Genomic DNA, 21,470 nt, shown 5'->3' on the forward strand with positions numbered 1-21,470 from the left:
CAGATGCCAAAGTAAGAAAAAAAAAGTCACTGCTGACTCCTTTAACAGTTAGCTTGCGCTCAAAGTGCAAGTCTGTCCATTTAAGCAGACACCCCTCCTTCTCCCCCTCCAAAAAAACCCACCACGGTTTACTTATCTGTTCAAATTATCTTCATGAGGTCCGTGGGGTTAGCTAAGAACTAAAGTGTCAGCAGAACCCTTTATCTCGGTTGACAGAGTTGAACCAATTACCTGCTAGAATATATTTGGTCGCATCTTGGCACTGGGTGACTTTTCTGCCCTCATCTGGAAGCTCTACACAAAGGGATAAATTTGCCCAGTTCTAAGGAAGACCAGGACTCAGGCAGCAGACCAACTCTTCGCAGTCAGGAAAAAGCAAAAGCCAGAAAAGGCAGACACAGCATGCTGCAACATGCCTTCTGCACGCAACTCGAACGCTGGTACCTACCTTTCTTTTTAACTATGATTTTGAAGACTTGTTGTAATGAACTCCAATGAAACATGTAAATAGATAAATTTAGAGAAGGGTGTCTGACCTGGGTTGACTATTAGACAAAGTAAATGTGAAATGCATCTGGCACTGAATTTCAGCTCTTGCACTCTGTATTGAAAAAGCAAAATGCAAGAACTACCGTTCACTGTTTTGCGGCCATATTACACCCTGAGCATTTCACAATTAATTTTAGACTTCATCCAAGTTCTCTAGAATGCGTGGTTTGGCTGTAAAAGAGAGAGAAAACAGTGATTATAATTACACTATCATTGCATCCCCAGCTTGTGCGATTTCCTGTGTCCAGATGGCCCATTTCTGTCTTTTCCCATATGCTGCCTGCTGTAAGTGCCCACCGCGTGCCACCAGGACCACGCTGTGCCGTCAGACTGTTCTGCTGCAGAGGCTCTCCTCAACCTTCTGGTGCTGCACGTGCACGCAGTGCTCAGTACTCCTCCACGTGACCCTGTGATTGTGTCTGCATGGCAGCCGGGCTCCGTTGGCTATAGGTTACTGCAGCTTGCCCCCTGATTTTATTTCCTCCAAGTAAGAGAATGCTTGGCACGGCACAAAGATTTTACTGGCTTGAATTTATGCATTATTCAAGAATGATTTCATGGCATTTTGTTCAAAGGGAGGTGGCCTTGTGGCTTTACCCATGCAAACTCAGATATAAAGTGAAATCGTTATCTCTTTAAATTAACAGCTATTTAAAATGAGCTGAAATTGTCAGTCTCAGCCCTAATGTTATGTTTCTTCTCACGAGAAGACAAGTGTTTTGTTCCTGTCCAGAAGACAAGGAGAGGAGCATTATATAGCATTAATGCTCTTCATATTAGATCTGCAGGACTATGTTAAGAGCTGCAGTCGGATTCACGATTTAATAAAGGTCAAGGGAAACGGGTCTTGTAACAGCCACACGTAGTGGTGAGGAAAGGAAAATTGAGTTTGGATTAGAAGACAAAAACACTTTCATTGGTACAGCTATTCAAGGTCTCAGAGCAGTGTGGGGAGTGATCTTGATGAATAAATTGAGAGTGCACAGGGGTTAAGGGAACACGATAAATCCAATTTATGAGATGCTGTTATGATAGTAAGCAAGTATTAGAGGCCATCATGAACAACTGTTTGTCAGAGGTTTGCTTGCATGTTTAGGGTCGTGTTCACATTTAAAGGACTTTAATTGTTTACACTTCTGTTACTGAACAGACTCCAAATGTGGCATAATGATGCCTCCCTGAAAGAGGGTTCTAATTTGTATAAAACTAGATCAAAAAAATGAACCATATACAGCTTCCCCTTGTGAACTTTACTCACGTAGCATTATTATGCAATAGTCACTGATGAACTAAACAGCTTATTCCCTCACAGTATCAATTAAGTCTACAGACATCACAATTTCCAATTACAATTAGCTCCTTCTAAACCACCCCTATTTCAGTAACTGAGTGCCTCTGTCAGCCACCTAAAGCAGGCAGCAGGGGCACAGAAGTCAGTGGACACAGCAAGCACCAAGTGCAGCACTGCAACCACGCATCACTCTGTGCAGTTTGAGAGCACCTTCCTCTGGTGAGGGAACAAACGGGAACTGAGGACTGCACATTCCCCGCACTGCTCAAAATCCCTGGACACAAAGATATTCTGTACAGTGTCTTGTAAAATTGAATTGCAGCATAGAGCTCTGCAGATAGCCCTTGTCCACCTCGATTACGACCACAGCATAAAATCCTTATTTAAAAAAGAAATAAATAAAACTTAGATTCTGAGGAATGCTGTACTGACTCCGTGTTTGTGAAAGGAGCAGAAAATGACCTACTTAGAGCCAGTTACTCACCCAAAATGTAGCAAAGATTTGACAATATCTGTAACAGGCAGTACCAAAGCCAAGCTGATACCAAACCTAAAGGCAAGCGCAGGGTTTTGATCAACAAAGGAGGTTTATTCCTGGCTTTTGGACAGTCAAGGAGAAAGAAAAGTGTAACAAGTCATATGGGAAAGTCAAATGTGAACTATATTGCACTGACTCTGCAGGAGGCATCTATAAAGTAAAATGAAAACAAATCAAAAAAACAAACCAAAAGACCACCAAAGCTCACTTTTTGTTCTCCCTGGTGAAACATTTTGGCAAGAGATTCAAAATGAGCACTGCCACTCATTACCATCATCCACAGCTGCACACAACTTGTGTGTTGGCAACGCGTGAGGGTGCTAGTGCTGTCACATCGCAGCCTATCTGAAGGAAGGTGTGGTGAGGCCTCTTTCACTTTGTACCATCCCTCTCAGCACTGCTTTTTCCAGGCTGTTCAAGTCTATTACTTTCCTGTATCAGTTAGAGGTTAAAATGCCATGCCAAATCTGAGAGACCTCCGATCTCCACAGCCAAGCAAGCCATCCACCTCTTGGAACACTGAGAGCTAACTTGTTATTTTTTTGGTAAATACTTGTTTTACTTTTTATACAATTACACAAATGCAGATGTGAGAAGGACCAGATCACAGCATTCTCTCAGCCAAATCAGTAAAACTTTAGGACAGAGTAACAGGAGATACCTGCTGACCCATAAATCCTGGTTTGAGGTCTGCCACAGAACTCTGCTGAGTTGTCCAGAGAGAGCTGAGGAAGAAGGGGGCAACTCCTTGCTACCTTGGCCTTGTCCTGCCAGAAACCCCATCCTAGGGGAGCTCTCCCCTGTCCTACAGCAGCCAGGGCCAGAACACAGCCGCTCTCAGCTTGACGTAGTGTTGCAGAAGAGCTGAGGTACACATGAAGCAGCAGCTGTCCCAGTCCCATAGAACCAACCCTCTCCCAGTCCTCCTTGAAACTCTCGTCCTATTTTCAAGCTCAGCCCTTTCTACCAGCACCAGGTACTCCTGTATTACCACAGCCCTGATGGACCCTGGACCCAGCTGCCTCCTCCAGCACACAAGAACTGCTTGCTGCTCCTTGCTGAGACCAAAACTGGCAGGCACAAAGGAACGTGTGCGATGTGTGGGAGAACAGCAGTGGGAAACAGCAAGTTTTGAGACCTGGATGAGGAAGGAGAGGGAATCGCCAACCCATGGCAGGATTCATTCACTGTGCGTCAGTGCTCTCTAATTCAATAGTTGCATTCTTTGAGCTCTTGAACTTGTCATCTTATAGCCCGGTTTCAACCATCAAGAAGTTATTCATGTTAGTCTCCATTTTCTTCTGTTTATCCACCTCATGACTCCACTCCATGCCTGAACAATTCCGATCCTCTCCCTGGCCTCACACCCACACGTTTCAAGTAACTGTTGACTGCTAACTTCTGAGTGACTCACGGCCTCACCAGCCTATGTGTTTAGCTGGTTCATCTCTTAAGGCACTATCAACACTTTGACATATTTTATAAAACTCCACCAGAGCTGCTTTTGGAATAGCACATATAACCAATACTTGTTTTGGTTTCCTCCACAAAGATTACAGGCACAATGTGTTTACTCAAAAGCGTCAGTGCTGAAGGACCACATTCCTGTCGATGTCCATCTCACGAAGGTTCACAGGCCTCTGCCTCTTCTCCAGCTTCGGCACCTTCCTCATCTTTCTTGTTGTTTGTCTGCGCCTTCTGCAGAAGTCTGGGCCCTGCCAAGCCAATGGCCAGGGCTCCAACTGGAGCAGTGATCAAGATAGCCAAGAAAGCTACTGTCAGCACGTCCATTCCATACTTTTCCAGTTGCTCATCCTGATGACTCCTTGCTGTATCCAGGGCAAGGGAACCTATTGCAGCCTGTAGGAAAGGAAGCACTGTTGAAATGGAGCAAGTAACCTTTACCAATGAAACCGGGAAAAAGGTCTAATCCACATCCAACAGGAGGGTCCACATTTAACATAAATTCAAAATTTTTAACATATTCAAACCTCTTAGTTTCTAGTACATAGAAAAGTAAGGGCTCTATTAGCCCTAGAAGAACAAATTTCAGTTAGCTACACTGTGAATTTCCTAAGCTAATGAATTTATCCGGGTGGGTCCCTCCTGTGGAGGAGCTTAGCTGACATGTTATGCCATTTCTGGAGATGGCATGACCAGCAGATTGCATGTTGGAGCTCTTAAAATTCCTCACCTCGAGAATGTGTCCTGACAGCAGGCTAACTAGTAGCAGCAGCTTCTGAATATTTAGTTTGCAAATCTTGCAATAATCCTTGCCTCTTCTGATTATTAACTTCTGCTTGCAAATAATCATGCTATTGAGGCAAAGCTCTAGTGACTGATCACTGAGCAGGAATGCAAACAGCCTGAGGCTTCTCTAGCAATAAGCCTGTCAGACCACCCCTTACTAAAGTGACCACAAACTGAAAACCCTATCTGAGCCTTTGGTGTGACTGTCTCAGCAGACAGAATGTGGTTTAAGAGGGAAATGAGAGTCCTCAAAACCTGTACATAAAGGCACAATGATCTGCGATAGCAGAGAGAAGGTTTTTCCCTGTTGAAGTATTTGTATGTGCAATTCACTATGATTAGTACAACTTCGAATGTAAGCAAAACACCCTCACGTGGAAGGTCCCCTACACCCTTTTCAAGCAGACTTAGTGGAGAGTTTGTATTCTAAACCGCCCTACTACGCTCTGCTGCTAAGAGGCCTGATCCTCTCCCTGATTACTGCTGTGCTGGTTAGGAAGAGCCATGCTAAGGACAACAGATGTAGCCTGGAATGAAAGTGATGATGCACTGTTTTACCTGGACAGTGGCTTTGGGAATCCATGCCAACGAGACAAATACCTTCTCCTTGAAATTAAACCCAGCAAAACACACCATCAGGAACGTTGCTATGATTCGCACAACTAGGGCAATGCTTAACGTAGCAACACAGAGCCCTGTAACAAAGACACATCTCACTATTTCTGTGCAAAGGTACCTGAGGAGCATAAGGCTCCTAAAACTGTAGCTTTACAATGATTTCACTTTTTACATTTTTTTTTTTTTTGCCAGCTATATACTGCTTTACTTAGATTCCTTCACAGAGATTTTTTTGGAAGCTAGTAATGAAAGTTGGTAACTAGCGAATGATCTTACCAACAGTTTCAGGTCTAAGAGATGTTACAGATACTTCTGCGCCAATTAAACCAAAAAGAAGAGGTTGAAAGATATTCCATGCAACTGCGACAATTTTTTCTACTTCCCTCTGCAATGAAAACAAGAAATAATCTTGAAATTCACCAACAAAAAAAATATAAAAATCAAGCACACACATTTAATTAATCAAAGGACAAAGTGAAAACTTATCATGAAGATTGTCCAGACTTGCTCCTCAGACAGTTTATGGTAAACTGCTACTCTGCCCTACTACTAAATGATTCAAAATCAGTTGTGTACCATTTGAAGGTCAGAGCATGTCTTGCTTTGTCAGAAAATAAATGTTTGCTATCTCGAGAAGAGAAATAAAAGTGACTGATGTTTGAACAGTAACAAAGCAGTTTGCAGACTAGAAGAATAAAGCACAGTTGATTTCAGCATTTAGGAAGATGCAGTTTCAGCTGTTTTGCCATGAAGTTTCTGAGCCTTTGGTAACTGCATGCTTACACTTGTCCTTCTGTTTGTACCTGAGCAGAGTCAGACCCTCAAAAATGTCAGTAATGACCTCAGGCTGCTCATACTACACTCAGGCAGAAGCCTATCTCCATGTGAGCAGGAGCAAAACTAGATGGAGTAAGCCTGATATCCCATACCAGTAAAAAGTGTTGAAATTCACAGTGTGATGTACTATATAACTGCAAAGCCATTTTTTCTGCTTGTGCTTGAACTTTACACGTGACACTTTTCCTAAAACAAGTTGCTGCCAAGGTAAACAGGACCCTTCCATTTATACAAAGAGATACATGCAGCATATCTAACAGACTTCTTTTTTAATTAACTGGGTTCTGCAATAGCAAATGAACATACAGGCCGGAGTCTGTGAAAATGCAAGCGCTGTGCTCTGTTACTGAATCAATCCAAGACCCAGATGTGTCCTGTCCCTCATGTTCTCTCTGGGACTGATCCTGCAACGTGCTCTTCAGTCAGTGGAAAGGTAGTTAACTGCAATGCAAAAACTTTTGCAACATTAGAGAAAATAAGGTAGAAATACATGGGCCTGTAAACATTTTTCTTTATTTGCCGCACTTCTCCCCGTTATCTCACCCTTTTTTTTTTTTGGAAGAGAAGCAATCCTCTTTACAGATGTTAGCATTGTTTCAGATTGTTTACAGCCCACTATTGCTGAAGCAGATAAATGTTCCTTGTTCTCTGTGGACATCATTTGTTAAGTAACTTCCACTGGGGACAGCATGAGGCAGTGGCCTCTGAGAGGCTCAGAAGGCAAATCTTGGTAAAATACTGAGTGTACAGTAAACAGACATCTCTGGCTGTTTTGACAAAAAGAGCTATTCGCATTTGAAGTCATCACCTTTACAACCAACAAGTCTCACCTACAGATCAAAAGAATTTAAGCTAAGCATTTATAAACTGCATACCCTCTTTTAAGGACCTTCCTTCTGAAATGGCTTAAAAGCTTTCAGTGAGCTTTATGAGTTGTACTGCTCTTAAGTACTTAAATCTCAAGATTCCCTTCTTTTAAAACTGGACAACAATGTAGTATTTTAAATAGAAACCATGGTTTCTTGCTTGCTATTTTAACAAACCTTGAGATCTTCCTGGGGTTAGTGTCTAGATGGGAATAATTATCTATCTGATTCCCTTTCCTTTCTTCTCTTCTCACCTTCTTTATTGCATGTCTCAAGGCTATAGCTATGGAGAGAAAGATGACCTCGAACCATGAAGTGTTGGTGGCATCAAGCAAAAGAGATGTGCCAAGATACAGAAATGCAGTGGAGCAGCAACAGTAAGAGGAAGCAGGCTTCATAGCTAAGAGAAAGTGGCTCAGAAACAGCCTTCTGTATGGTTTCTGTATGGCTTCTGTATGGCTGTGTATCACCATTTAGTGTGGGCATCCTGCTCTCTATATTTGTTCAGAATACACTGGCAAGGATTTGGGAAAGATGAAAAAATGGTTGGATAATGCTTTCCATTTCATCTCCCAAAATCACAAGGAACAAAGGCTCAGGGTATTCAGGCCATGCGCACAACTGTATTTAGATACCTGTTAGTAAATCTTACCTTAAAATGACCACTTAAGGTTACAGAGACCATCACACAACTCTGGGACAAAGCTCTGGACTCCTACTCAAGTGCCATGACAATTAAATCTCTGTGGGGCTTAAAAGGCATTGACTTTTACGCTGATGTGTAAGGAAAGCTTGTGAGCATTTCACTGTCACTATTCATTACCTTATCCACATCCATGGTAAATTTCTGTCGCACTAAATGTAAAAGACTTCCAGAATAAATGCAGATTTTTTTTTTTTTAAATCTGTATTCCCCCTAAAGTTTCATAAATGCACCACTGACACTTCTGACAGAAATTCAAACTTCTGTGAAACCGTGCATTCAAACGAGTTTCTGTATGGTATGCTTCTTTATGTAAACACTCACCTTTTCATCAGACCATCCCACACCAGCAACAAAAGCTAAGACTAATGTGCAGAGCCCTCCTGATCCAGGGAAGCCGAAGCGGATGCTACCAAAAACAGCAAACATAGACAGCCCAAGTACAAGATACGATCTCTTCCATGACAGAGACGTCTGCAATCAAGGAAAGAAAAAAAGAAAGAAACAGAGTAAATTTCTTTTTAGAAATTGAGAAAAGTCTATGCTTATTAATTTGAAAGCAATAAAGAGCACCGTTGTGAAGGAATTGAAGCTTTCAAATGAGACTTGAACTCCTCAGTTGTGTTGAAAGTTTTTTTTCGACACTTCTTCCTAGCAAACTAAAATTTCAGAAATTCAACATTTCTTTTCCTCTGCCCATCCGGAAGCTTACTGCCAACATACTTTTTGTATCACAAGGAACATGATTCTAACCACCGTGCTTCAACTCTATGATAACTGGATTTTCTGCTTGTACAGTCAAGCAGCTGGAACAGTTTATCCAAGGAGGGGTGAAATCCATGCCACTAAATGTTTTTAAGGACAAGTCAAACGTCTGCTAGTCAGGCTAGTTTTATTTGTTCCAGTTTCATAGCAGACATTTATCTCTCTTCTCTCTTCTGTCATTTCTATTTATTTGATTAGCTTACGTGCCACACTTCTCATGTTATTTATTAAGAAAATTTGGTCCCACCAAGGGCAATAGGTGCTTTGGAAATTGACTTCAGTAATCCAGAGTGTATCTATTTACTTCTACAATTTTCTGTTCATTTAATTATACTTGAAAGTAAATCCATCTATCACTTTATATAAGCATAATTTTTAATCAGAAGTAACACATTCTAATTGATGTTAATATGCCTGATCACTTGAAGCCTGAATCTATGTTATCTTAGGCCTAATGGAAACATTTTAGAGAAGTAAATGAGTTGCACATCAATTTAATTGATGATTATTCTACTGTCTGAAATAGGTTTTCCCTTTACATGTGAACATTACCACCACCTTCAATGAGCAGGATGGTGAGCTGGGCTCCAAGCTCTGCATCAGGAAGGTCTGTGAGATCACACATTGGTATTGTTGCAGTAAGCAAATAATCATCTTTATAACACATCCTTGCTCCACAGGCTTTGAAATGTTAGAAGCTGTTAGAGCTGTACACTGCTTTCCCAAAAAACAGCTTCGTATGAAACTTGAAAACGGATAACATAAGAATAGCATCCCTTAGAGAAGAATCTCTTATATAACAGGCTTTTTAAACTATTTATGTATATTTTTTACCTGATCATGGCTTGGGAAATAGCGAACAAACATTCCCAGAATCCCCCCAGCTGCTATGCCAACAGCAACCTCCAGCACTCCCCGGAGCACATTGTATAGAGTGGAACCTGTTTGACAAAAGAAAAGTGTGTTCAGTAACCCTTAAACAGACCCTTCACACAGACACCACACTGACCTGTGAGGGTGATTCCAGGACAGTTTCAGCTTTAAATTACTTGAGGGAAGGGGTCAGGAGAGAACCCATGGGCTTGAAAGAACCAGACAGTGCAACTTTGGGAGCACCTATAATGGATACACAGGGGCCAGACTCGGCAGCTGAGGGAGTAGATGGGGAAAAAAAAAAAAAAAAAAGTATTTTGAAAGTTGACCCACAACTCAGAGTGGATGGAGGCACATGAAGTCAGTTTTTTGACCACAGGTTATTTCTCTATCAATATTCAAGTCCATTCATGAACTTGACAAGGAGATGTCATTAAGATACAAACCAGGCAGTCATAACAGAGCATGCATGCCTCAAAATATCACAGTTTGTCCTGGATGTCACCACCTCCAGATTAAGCAGCATACCAGAAGAGAAAGCCATCCCAAGGCAAGTGTTGAAGCCTGTAATAGCCAGAATGTCATCAATGCTGCCAGCTGCCATTAGCAAAGTTGGGACACCTTTCTCCACTCCGTATCCCCCAGCCTGTAAAATCAGCATTGAGGGAACCACAACAGCAGGAGAGACTGCACCTAGAACGAAACTGAAAACACATGGTGTCAGCCTCTCTTAGAAAGAACGAACTTCAGAACATTCTGATCTCTCTCCTGAAGTTCACATCGATCTTTACATAAGATATTGTCCTTTTCCTGCTCATTACAAGCAGGGATATTTTCATGCAGATTCGCAGTCAGCTTTTACTTCCTGACTATGTAACTGAGTGTTCCAAATAAAGGGTTCCACAGACTAAGACTTGACTTTACACAGTTGTACTCCCTGATACACGCCTTGGTTGTCCACTTTAGGAACCTGGTCTAGACACGCTTACAATTTGAGTTCCCAGTTCCTTCTCAAAATTCAGCATGTGGCAGAGGAGTGCATCCATCTTGCTCTAGTATGTGGTCTGGCCTGAGTCCACCAGTTTAGACACAACCTAGATTGAAAATGTTACCTCTTTAAGGATATTACTCCGAAATTTAATGATGCCATATCCTTATCCTCAACTTGTGACAGAAGGCTGTCCTGTGTGCATCTCTCAAAGGGGAAATTCCGCATTTGAGCACAAAACTGCTGTATCATTTTCTGTCCCTAAAAGCCCTTTGTGTTGTGGTTAAAAACCCAGGGATTGCACCATCCTTCTTCCTTCTGTAATGCCCAGATCACAAACAGAGAAGAAAAATGATGCAAGTACTCCTCCACAGCTTGGAAATGTGACCTTTAAATTAGCCACAGACCCAGACATGAATGGTAAGCAAACAACCACATGGGCTAAGCACAGCTTCCTAACTGGCATTAAATTGAGGCGTCTGCTTGGCAGAGAACTAACTGCATTTGGATCATCTAGCCGTAGCATGAAAATAGGCACCTTTGTCATACAGGAGAAAAGAGAGTACATTACCCTAATATAAATCCCCATTGCCATGGTAAATGCATGAATAAATAGGCGAGAACAGCAGCTGTGCATGTTTCTGAGAGGCATGGTCCGAAAGAGAGCCGTAAACAGACTGCTTTGAGTTTCTTAAGAGCCTACAATATAAAAGCAAATGCAAACATTAGCATCAGTACCCCTAGCTTCATAAAGAGGAATAACGTTTGCGGTCCAATCAGTTTATTGAAAGAATTCCCTTTAAGCCAAAGTGTGGGATATTCTTTTTTTACATGGCCCATGCCAGAGACAGGCTCAAGCACAACTGAATTTGGGTATCAAGTTACAAGTGTGGCAGTGAAACCCACCAAATACACGTTTCCTAAGGTCCCTGCACATTGGAGGAAGGGGAAGCTGAGGATTCTTTGGCTTCTTGTGCAGTGCAAACAACACAGGAGAGGCTTGAGCAACGTATCATTTGAAAAGCATACCCATAACTCATCTGACTCTGTCCACGGAAGATTTTGCTTTCATCCCATAAGTTGCACGAGCACCCCAAAAAATCATCCCCAAATCTGAACAAATGATGAACAGTTAAAACTACCTGAAATTAGAGAAAGGAGCCAAGCATTTCTTTCAGCTGACTCTCACTCGATACCCAGAGTAGAGTAAGTTCCTTTTGGCTCTGCAACTTCTATCCAAAAACTTCTCTAAAACTGAGTCTCCGATTCTAAAAGCAGCCCTTAGCAGTTAGTCACAACCATGACTCTGCTAGGACGAGTCCCTAAATTTTGACATGGAAAAAATCACAATGAGTTGCAGTTTTTACTGGCGCGGTTTATCCCAGCATAATTAGGGCTGAGAATCACCAGAGCAACTGACATCTTTGTCTTCACGGCTTCAATTACACAAGGAACAATTGTAAGCACATCAAAGCCTTGCTACATATGGAGTCCAAATGACAGTTTCGATTGCCACATGGGAGACAAATGAGTCAAAGATGAAATTCCTTTGGCCAAAAACGTTGTCAGGGAATAGAAAGAAAAGCAATCTCGTGTAACTGGGCACTCAAGCTGTGTGTAACAATGCACAGGACACGCTAATACAAGATACACAAGCTTCGATATCTTCATAAAATGAACAACCGTAATATAAGAAAACCGTATTTCAAGAATGACAAAACCCTGTTTTCCTAAATAGCTGAAAAATCAAACTCCCTAGTTTTCATTGTGGGTAAGAAAATCAGATCTGTTGACCTGCACTAGCTATAATTAAACTAAGTTTGCTATAAACTTCAAACAGCCACTTAAATAGATAAGGGCCAATATGGCACAGCTTTATTTCAGCTGAATTTGATCCAGCAAAACCTTTTATTAATTAATTCAGGGAATATAAATTTATTAAGGAAAATAACTTATTATAAATTATAATACTTTATTACAAATTATCTATTATAAAATTATAAATAATTTATTAGGGAAAATGAATTCCTCAAGCACGTGGAGGAAAACTATTTTGTTCACAGAAGCATTTATGGCCTTTACAGTGCTGTGAAGCACTGTTTCATCTGGAATTATCTTTAAATTTAACATACTGGCATAAAACTTGGAATGATTTAAAAAAAAGAGAAAGGAAAAAATGAAAAAGACAAAAGTTTTTGTTTGTTTGTTTGATTTGTGTCAGCACAAACAACATTTTTCTTCCAGGATAAGGACTCCCTTCATTACTTGTTTTAGTTTGTCAGTGTAAAATGACAGGTAGTTTGTCAGGCAGTGTGAACGCCTCCTGACAGACTGTGATGCATTGTGTGTCCTCAGGACATCCTGCTCACAAAATTAAGGACATTTCTTTAAGGCAAGGGGGGTAAATAGTCATAAAATCAGTTTCCTTCAGGTGTTTTTTTGGATTGCTCACCAACTCTACAAATCCAGTCACCAATATTGATTAACGAGACTATACAAGTCATAACTATGCTTTCTGTAATGCTCTAATTCACAAATCCTTTAAGACAGAACAGGTCAATAATTTTAAATAATTAATTATGCATTTTTTTAGAGGGCTCTTCTATGCTTTATACCCCAGACGAATGGCTGGTGCCATACCTTTGGATCCAGGCCAAGTCCTGCTCGAGTCAGGATAATTGAAAGAGAAATATTCCTCAGTGCTGTAGACCAGCCTAGGTTGATCTGGACAATGTCACTAACGAATGGGATATTTCGGATGAGAAAACCAGCAAGTAGCATCCCTTAAATGAAAGCAAACAAACTGCTGTCAAATGATTTGTTTGACTGCAATGAAAACTTACCTCAAATTGTTAAAATAAACACTGTGCGATATATAAGAGACAAAGAAACAGCTCCGGTTCTGTATTAGCCTTGTTTCAGAGATGGGTACTTCGAAACAGAGATGCTTAAAGCAATGAAAGATGTCGAGAACACAGTAAATAAATTTAGCTGTAGCTAATTTTTTTTTTTTTTTTTTAACTCTAGCAAGAGTCAACAGAATTCAAATTTGTTCACTAAGTGCAGGTCATACATACCATAAGCAAAACCAGCTCTGGATCCTTAAATATATTTTGCTTGTCAGCTTGTTTTAAAATGAAGAGAGTAAGATCATGTAATAATATTGTATATTTATCTCAGATGTTAGAAACTGTTAAAAAAAATCCTTTTAGGTATAAGAAATGCAGCGATCACAGGAATCATAATGCTGAATTCCTTGGAAAATTAGCTAAAACAGCTCATCATGGACTAACTCCGATTTTAAAATGCTCTGGCAATACAACTTTTATGCAAAGGGGAAAAAAGGGGAGAATATCAGGAACTTGCTCTTATCCTTTATTTAAGCTTCCTGTAAGATCCAACCTTTTGCAAATATTAGCAAAACTTTTTAAGCCGAGACTTCCTGCAAAGCTATCAGAACTGGAGCTCTGGAAAGATACAGGTAAGTATGGAAAAGGGTAACTTTATCTATAGGTCTGTAAAGGTTGATTGTATCTTTGAGTCATTGGGACCTGCATTTTCATGGTGTAATTTCATATTAATCATGTTAACAAACAGGAAATCAAAAAAAAAAAAAAAAAGAAAAAAAAAAGCAGAAAGTAAATAAATACTGTGCTCAGGTTGGTCACAGCTTGATGTGAGCCTGTAAGCCTTGGCTGTGGAATTGGTTTGTCCTGGAACACACTAAACTTTTGGACACTGTTCTTCCCACTCCCTCTCAGGAAAAAAAAAAAAAAAGAAAAAGAAAAAAAAGTGGCATTATTAGCCTGCTGTATCTTGTGACAATTATATCAGGCTAGCATAATGATCACATGCTCTTTGCAAATGTTTTTTGTGTGTGTACCGGATCTACACGAGTTTGGAAGTCTGCTTCACAAAGAAAAAACCTCACCACCTTAAAAGATACCTTCGTTGTTCTGCTTCACCTTGCCAGCTACACCTCTCTGCAATGTATACCTGAAGTATACCATGTGACTGTTTCTGTACCAATTTCATTCCTTTTTTCCCCTCATGCAGAAGCTCGCTATAAGGTGCGGAGTGCTAAGCCAGCCACAGTGCACTTAATACAGATTAAATGCAAGGATTCCTATGCATCCTATGCAAGAGCATAAAATTTGTATTTTTAGTGGGAAAAATTAAAAAAAAAAGACTCCATAAAGACATGGTCTATTCCTTCTTTTGTCTCAGATTGCTCTGATTTTCCTCAAAGACCATGGATGTGAACAACGAACTCTAACACAAGCAGCTCGCCAGACATGTGCCATCATGCTCAAGTTGCTGTTGTTCATTAGTGCCGGTCAGACAAGCAGCTTCATGCTCAGCTCAGCTTTTAGATACAGATGGAACTGAAAAAAGCAGAATCCAGATGGTCAGAAACTTTTTTTTTTTTTTTTTTTTAAGGTGGATGTTTACTTAGGGCAGACTCCCTGCTTGTAAAAGTCTGTTTGTGCTCCTGCAGGCATGCCACATGCAAAACCTCCCCCCCTCTCATTTGCATTTGCTCTCACTCGTGAAGCTAAGCAGTACACGACTATGCACGCTGCCTGATGGGTGCTACATACAAAGCTATCCAGCCCTTCTCCTCTAAGAGGTGCTACCGTGTGAGACACCACCAGCTATGCAGGTTACAAATCACAAACACGCTACAGGCAGATGTTTTTAGCCCACTCTGCCACCAAGACTTCCCTGTATCAAGAGCTCTACTTGTCATAGACTAAGCACAATAAGGGGGCAGCCTTTTCCAGTTTCATTGGCACCACAGTACTTCACAATATCACACCTGATCTAAACAAGAGGATAAAGAGGAGGCTCGGTAACATCCAGGCCATTTCACCTGAGCCAGTCTGCGACGTTCTGCACCTTCTCCAAGGGGAGCAGACACAAGTTACTTGGAAAAGCTACAGATCTGGGGACTCTGCAGTTTGCATATTCCTAATCCAAACGTATCTAACATGCAGATGTCACTTGTTTAAACAACACTGCTATGCAGGAAGAAAAGAAGGAAGGATGTCTTACCCAGAAGAGCAGGGAGAGGTGGCAGCGTTCGTATTTTAATGAGTCCAAAAATTTTACCACCAATGACAGCAAAAAAATAAAGAAACATAATTCCAAACAGGTTTCCTCCTGGGAGACATTCGGTGCCAGTGATGGACCAAACTACAGCCCAAACCAGGGCCACGAGTGCAACTAGAACAAGAACAGAAATATTCATATTTAATCATTTCTAATGCTAAAGTTCACTATGAGGTCACATTTGTTTTTCCACTAGGCAAAAAGGTGCAATGAAATCCCAGAATTAAAGCTTCTTACCTTAAAAATGAGTTTAATCATAACAATGCATTTAATCTTTAATGCTCCCTAAGCCGATGTTCTGATTTTGCAGACACAAAGATACTTCAGAAAATGGTAATAAGAAAATCGTTAGGGTCCAAAAATCATTGAGAAAAATCTTAGGCGACTGTGGAAAGCACTTAATAGGTCCCAAGCAAAGCCAAGACTTTCACAAAACTTATCTTGCATTTCAACTATTTTCCTTCAACTGCTTAACAGCTGCAGTAGGAGCCTGCTGCTGTACAGCCTGGCAAGTCTTTGAGCTAATGACTGCAGCTCTAGGCTCACTTCGAAAGGAACTTCATGAAGTATCTTTTTTTTTTTTTTTTTTGGCTAGATATGTTCATACAGTGCATCGCTATCCCTAGGGGAAAAATATCTGAAGAAGGTCATGTCTCTGGTCAGCCTAAGGTAGTACAGATACTGCTCTTGGTAGAGCAATCCAACAGGAATAATACAGAGAGAAAAAAAAAAAGATATGTGAACATGTTACAGAACATGTGAAGATGTTACACTCTTTCCAGGTTTCCAAGTCTGTTCCTACAGCTATGCAGCAGGAACAAAGATGCATAGCTATAAAAGCAGAAGAGGGAAGGAGAAAAAAAAAAAAAAAAAAGTTTGTTGTATAAATCCCCTTTCTCATAATCATAAGGAAATATATTGCATTTTCGGGGTGGACTTTTCTTATTTGTATTTGAGAGTGATGGGAGACCAGTAGTTTTCCAAACATAATATCAAAGAATCCCAACTGAGAGAGGGCAGAGACTGTAAAAACAGTCAAAACCACAGAAAATATCTTTTGCTTGGAAAAGCCTGAAATAACTGGTTAGCCAGGCATTCTCTTACGTGAGATTAGAGTGCAGGGCAAATCTTAAACAAAATGAATTTATTTGTCTTGGAGTTAGGATTCTCAGCTTTTAAAATATAGGGTATTCCACACAGAGGAAGCTATCACCACAGCCTCATTTTTGTTGCCTTAATTCAATAAAAACCCATCTAGCATGTGGAAAATGCATGGTGTTTATAATCATCTTGATGTTCTCACACAAAAAGAGACTTAAGATGAGAATTAGGAGGACTTTCTTCTGATAAAAAAAATTTACAATGCAAAAACATATCTGCCACATTAAACACAGAATACAGGATAGAGGACCAAAAATAATACGAATATTTGTTTTACCTCTGCTAAAATGTTTAAGGTATGATGTGCAAAAACATAGCTATTTCCCGTCATTATCTCTAAGGAAAATAGTTAGAAATCATCACATCCAGAGAAACAAGTACTTTGTTTGCCATTTCTCAGTTTAACTAAAAGTTTTGTGCTTTTTTACTTACCGTTCGTCACTGTTAGGGCCAGTAAACCCTGGGGTGGGCAAGCAAATGTTTGCCTCCATGTTCTTGAAGATGTTGAAGATCCTGGTATTGGTTCTGGAGGTTGCTGAGCAGAGTGATTCAAGAGAGCAGTTTCTTCTGTTTGTATATTCCCATCGGCACTTTTGGTGTCTCCTGTTGGTCTCTCCTGAAATGAAAGCAGTTAAGATCCTCTCAGAAGCAGCACTGTCTGTATTTGTAGTGGTGCACCAGACATCTGCAATCAGCTGTGATGTGCAAGGTCCAGGTCAGAGCTTTGTAGCACATTAGGCATTTTCTGATTGCTTTTATACCCCACAAAGATCTGCAAATGAGAAGCTGCAGGACATTTACCTTTTATCTGTGACTAACAGAACTCCTGTTGCTGAACGCATAGTACCTGTTCAGCTGAAGAATACTTGAAGAAAAACAATATTAACAACCAGGGTTCAGATTGTCTTGGGTATGAGCTAAATACTTATCAGTATTTTCTAGAGTTTGATAAGGTTCTGCTTCCACACTGGATTCCACAAAGAAGTTAACAATTAGCATCATCCCAGTGAGACAGTACCTTTATCATAACTCCTAACTAATTTCTGTTACAAAGCTTTGAACCAAAATAACCAAACCCACTCGTTATTACATAAAGATGAAAGGAACAGCGCAGGTGGCTGGTGCAAGCATCACTCACGTGATCCATTGGTGGAAGGCTCAAGCTGCTAAGCCAAGGTAGAAGAGAAGTATTACCCAGGTTTCCTGAAGCACGGTTTGTTGAAGGTGCTCTTTTATACTAATTCAGCTGCTTATCCATATTCATAGCCAAAGCACTTTTTGACCATTTTTGGGTATATGCCTCACTTCGTTTTGGTGTCCTTATTTTTGACAAGTTAATCATCTACCTTCCCGTAGAGTTATTCCACTTCATGTCAGCTCATTGTCATAGCACGGACGTGGAATTCTTGCCTATACTGCGGTTTGGCTTTCATCCAGTAACAGTTCCACGTTTCCCATTATTTGTCTGTCTCATATACATATATATATATATATATATATAGCCCTTACTCAGAGTCACAGTTGGAACACCAAACCTTGTGAGCTTTTGAGCGTGAAGCTACTTAGTTTTCTACCCTGTGATCCTGCTATCACCAACCACACGTGCATATAAAGCTATGCCATACAGTACTTATCTTTACAGCCAATACCGTGTGTTTAACTGAAAGTGCCTTTTCTATTAAGAATTTTATTCTTCCATTTGCTGCAAGTCTTTTTGTTTTTTTTTAAAAAAAGATATAGAAGTCAACACCAGAACTGTGCGTAATGGAAGGTTAAAACTGTGATTTTAAAATTTTTATTAGTTGAAAAAAGGGAAGAGATGCATGAATAACTTCAGCAATCAGACTGATCTGCACAATTTGAAAGCAGAGATGCAATCCCAAGTCCATTTAATTCTCTTCCACAGCTGACTGTGAATCTTAGTGATTTATTTTCTAGTACAGGCTGAAATTGTAGCCAGTGATTTCCAGCAATCCAACGTAACACACTTTTTAAAACTGAACTTCTGTTAATGATAAGAAATTCCCACAGAGATTTCTCTCTGCATTCTGTTCAGCAGTTTAACAGATGCAGCAAGAAAAGGGAAAGGAAAAGGAGGGTTCTTCTAACTAAAACTGTACTTTGAGACGCTAATTAATTACCTCACTTTTCTCATGCATGGGAATCATGCCGTTTCTCTCACATATGAATCCTCATTCTCATTTAATGTATCTTCTTTCACCATTGTGGCAGACCTAATGAAAGCAACAAAGATAGAAAAGTTACAGAAGTAATATTATTTTCCATACACAAAACTTTTCAATGATATTATATTCTTCCTTATAAAACAGGTGGAAAAAAAAAACAAACCTCACAGCCCAATTTAAAGATTAGAAACATATACAACTTGCATTCTACAAGGCTGAGAAAACATGGCTCTTTTTTACAGCTTATATCCAATGAGAGATACTTCTCAGAGAGAGGGATAGTAAGCTCCAAGCTGACTGTGGGTAATTATCATTGTATTTACTTAGACTAAATGGTCCACTGCTGGTTCTGTTGATGGTAACAAGAGATATGTCAGTGTCCTAAATGAAATTGTGTACCAATATTTACTGTAATTTCACAAGTCTGAGTTAATAAGGGTTGCATGCACATGTCTGAAGACAAGGCTTACTAGAGTTCTTTGTCACAGCAGCTCCACCGACCACCTATCAATGCTAACAGCTTTTTCTTGAAGCCCTGTACCTTACTCTGGCCGTATAAAACACAACTCAAGTTGTGCCAGAATGCTTGAGCCAACAAATTCCTTCCTTGATGAATTGCTGGAAGCAAGTCAGGGACCTAATTCTCACAATTATCGAGCCTTGGGTTTATAACATGTTTGAGATCTGGGAAAGATCTCTTGAGCAAAGATGGGCTGTTTTAACACCTGGGTGGTTTTATTTGAGCTGTTCTGATATGAAACTGGATTGAGACGTAGCTAAGGCATAGAGAAAGAATACAAAACCATAGTTTCAGTGTATTCCAATTTAATGGCTTTGCTCTCTTTTCTTTTTGAATTGAAGATATTTACTTTCAGTACCTTCCTACATTTTCAATTACTTTTTGTGGATCCAAATAGCAGTGGCAGTCTTTTATTTTTTTTTTAAAGTGTTATAAGTGATACTTCTGTTTTTCCTCAGAGGAAAGATTCAAGATTTTGCCTAGGCACTGGGGCCAGGAATCCACAAATGCCAATCTAGTCACTGGACTAGAAAGCATCAGCAAGCTACCAGCTCTTCCCTCCTTCCCTTCACTAACCATTTCCTCAGGTTTTTGTACTTTGCAATTCTGAAAGGAGCACGTGTGTGCGTGCATAGTAAGGGATGGAAAACATTTGCTCTCATGCGGCTTTGGATGAGTGTCAATCCCAATTCTTGGGGTGTAGTGGGTTTGCGTGGCAAGGTTTTGGTAGCAGGGGGCCATAGGGGTGGTTTCTGTGAGAAGGATCTGGAAGCTGCTCCATGGTTGGTAAGGGCCCCACTGCTGACCAGAGCTGAGCCAATAAGCGATGTTGTCTTGCGCCTCTGTGAGAGCATATTTAAGACAGGGAAAAAAACGCTGCGCCACACAGCAGCTGGGAGAGTGAGAGGAGCAAGGAACGGCCTTGCAGGCACCAAGGTCAGCGCAGAAGGAGGGGGAGAGGTGCTCCAGGCGCCGGAGCAGAAGTCCCCTGCGGCCTGTGGTGAGCACCATGGTGAAGCAGGATGTCCCCCTGCAGCCCATGGAGTACCACGGTGGAGCAGGGTTCCACGCTGCAGCCCATGGAGGAGACCACGGTGGAGCAGGTGGCCCTGCACCGACGGAGTCTGCCGCCTGTGGAAGACCCCTGCCGGAGCAGATTCCGGGCCGGACCTGTAGCCCGTGGAGAGGAGCCCACGCAGGAGCAGGTGACCTGGCAGGAGCTGCTGCCCGTAGGGGAGCCAGGTTGGAGCAGTTTTCTCCTGAGGGATGGACCCCGTGGTACGGACCCATATCTGGAACAGTTCTGGAAGAGCTGCTGCCTGTGGGAAGCCCACGCCGGATCAGTTCATCAAGGACTGCATCCCGTGGGTGGGACCCCACAGCACAGGGGACGAGAGTGACCGAGAAGGAGCGGCAGAGAAGAAGCGCTGTAGACTGACCATAACCCCTGCTCACAGTGGCATGAAGGAGAGGAAAGATTCACTGAGCAAGGGGATGGGGTTCTCTGCTGCTGGGCAGGGATTGTTTCAAGGTTGGAATAGAGGAGTGTGATAGTGTGTGCTCTGCCTTTGGGCTTTGGGGGACAGGTCTTCATCCTGTCAGGTTCTTACTGCTGCTACCTTTGAGTGATAAGAAGTGGGATGAATGAGATCAAAGCGAGTAGTTAGTTCATAAGCAAAACACAGGCCCATTTTAAAAACAACCTTCCTCCCCCCCCCCAAAAAAAAAAAAAGCCCCCAAATACACAAGAAAAAACACATACACACACAGGAAAAAGCAAACAAAACGTCACCCTCCATGCAAACAAAATCAGAGGGATTGAGAAACCATGTGGCAGAACTCACAGCCCCCCGTTAAGGCTTGTATTGTGGAAACCAGCCAGTACCAGGCTTATTTCAGTACATCTCTGTAAAATATACTTCCCTTATTGTTGAAAAAGAAAGGCTTTTTATAGCAGTTTTTATTAGATCCTCTGATTTTACTTGTTTTTCATAGGAGGGAGAAGAAAAGCGAGGGAGAGCAGGGCTCAAAAGATGACGGACGGGCAGCATGTGCATGCCGATATTTTTAGCCCTATTGCCCTGGTGACGGTCAACATTCTGCTTTGGGCGCACGCAGCCCAGAAGGGAACGCAAACAAAATGCCACCAGCACTGCCAGAGCAACTAAGGCTGAGATTTAAACAAAAAGCGACAGCCGTCACCCAGAAAAAAG

The 21,470-nt window shown here is 41.2% G+C and overlaps 1 protein-coding gene across 1 annotated transcript; it reads right to left on the bottom strand.

Moving 5' to 3' along the window:
- Window positions 1-2,408: 2,408 nt before the first annotated feature.
- Window positions 2,409-18,775, bottom strand: LOC311435536 (sodium/hydrogen exchanger 9B2-like; the record flags this gene model as incomplete). The annotated part of the gene is given in 12 exon segments (XM_084516649.1): window positions 2,409-4,238; window positions 5,187-5,323; window positions 5,523-5,631; window positions 7,977-8,126; window positions 9,252-9,358; window positions 9,819-9,994; window positions 10,850-10,977; window positions 12,919-13,061; window positions 15,334-15,504; window positions 16,984-17,167; window positions 18,693-18,736; window positions 18,739-18,775. Coding segments are annotated over 12 exon segments (1,626 nt in total). The 3' UTR covers window positions 2,409-3,998.
- Window positions 18,776-21,470: the final 2,695 nt, after the last annotated feature.

Source organism: Aythya ferina (assembly GCF_964211825.1).
Source record: "Aythya ferina genome assembly, chromosome: 4".
Classification (NCBI taxonomy): Eukaryota; Metazoa; Chordata; class Aves; order Anseriformes; family Anatidae; genus Aythya; species Aythya ferina.